The sequence below is a fragment of the Octodon degus genome, unplaced genomic scaffold, assembly GCF_000260255.1.
Source record: "Octodon degus isolate 3935 unplaced genomic scaffold, OctDeg1.0 scaffold00260, whole genome shotgun sequence".
NCBI classification, from domain to species: Eukaryota; Metazoa; Chordata; class Mammalia; order Rodentia; family Octodontidae; genus Octodon; species Octodon degus.
This window is the reverse complement of record NW_004524836.1, coordinates 2,754,829-2,755,906: the sequence shown is the minus strand read 5'-3', so window position 1 is coordinate 2,755,906 and position 1,078 is coordinate 2,754,829. Positions and strand designations below refer to the sequence as shown.

The window sequence follows — 1,078 nt, the reverse complement described above, 5'->3', positions numbered from 1 at the left end:
GATGGGAAACCTGGAGGAGCTGAGAACACAGAAATCCTCATCATCAGCACTGGCTGACACAAGGCCCAGATTCGTGCTCCAACTAAAAAGGAGCATCAGTGTGCATCTGTCTGGAAGGCGCATCCATTATGCACATGTGCTGTAAGAGAACTTACTGAACATGCGAATACACAGCACACACACACATATATCAGATTGTGTTCTGACATAGAAACAAAAATAACTATAGGAATTATGGGTAAGTAGAAATCCACAAGAACAACAACTTTAAAAATCCTGTATTATACAAACTTCCCATACACAGATCTTGAATATTGCTCAGTGGCACGGCACCTGCTTGGCAAGTGTGAGGTCCTGAGTTTGATTTAAACCCCACATATTCAACCCAAGTTTTAGCTTAATAAGTTATTCCCACTTCCCTATATAAATCTCAATTCAGTAACCCTATAGGAAACTACTTGTTTTCCAGACCAGAAATTCTGTTAGAAATTCTTTGGCATGAACCCTTTAGTACACTTAAAAATTACTGGGAACCACAAGACACTTTACATATATTATTCCATTAGCACTATATTAGAAATGCAAATAGAAATAATTTTTAAATACAAGAGTACAAAAATACACATTCTATTAACTGCTACATGATTATTACCACATATGATCTGGAAAACTCCACTGTACAGACAGAGTAACAATGGCAAATTCACTTCTTAGTATCTTAATGAAAATTCTTTTGCTGTCATATATCCTCAAAAAGCATGCTCCCACGACCATCCTGTGAGAATCACTGTTAAGTTACTTTGTTCGATTACTAACAATTCCAGACAGTCATGTTATTCAAAGTATGTATTTTAAGCAAAGCACTTACTCTCGGGCGAAACTCCTAGTGATGGGAGATCTAACTGGGGCCTGTAATTCTTCCCATTCTGGCAAAGGTTTTATTTCTAAAGGTGCTGGCTTGGCTGAAAAGAAAGAAAAAAGGAGACCTTAGTGTACAAACTTTGGTAAAGGAGATCCTCTCTATCTCAATTTATACCTGACAGATTCCATCTAAGACAAGCTAGTTTTATGCAGGAAG

General features: G+C 37.4%; 1 protein-coding gene across 1 annotated transcript in view; it reads right to left on the bottom strand.

Annotated features, from left to right (window-relative positions):
* Positions 1–1,078, bottom strand: part of Gab1 (GRB2 associated binding protein 1) — a gene marked incomplete at its 3' end in the record, with an annotated part of 119,831 nt that continues 118,753 nt past the window's right edge. The window contains exons 9-10 of the mRNA XM_023706481.1: positions 869–962; positions 1–19 (exon numbers count right to left, since the gene is read on the bottom strand). Coding sequence (XP_023562249.1) covers positions 1–19; positions 869–962 — 113 coding nt within the window. The remainder of the gene's footprint in view (positions 20–868; positions 963–1,078) is intronic.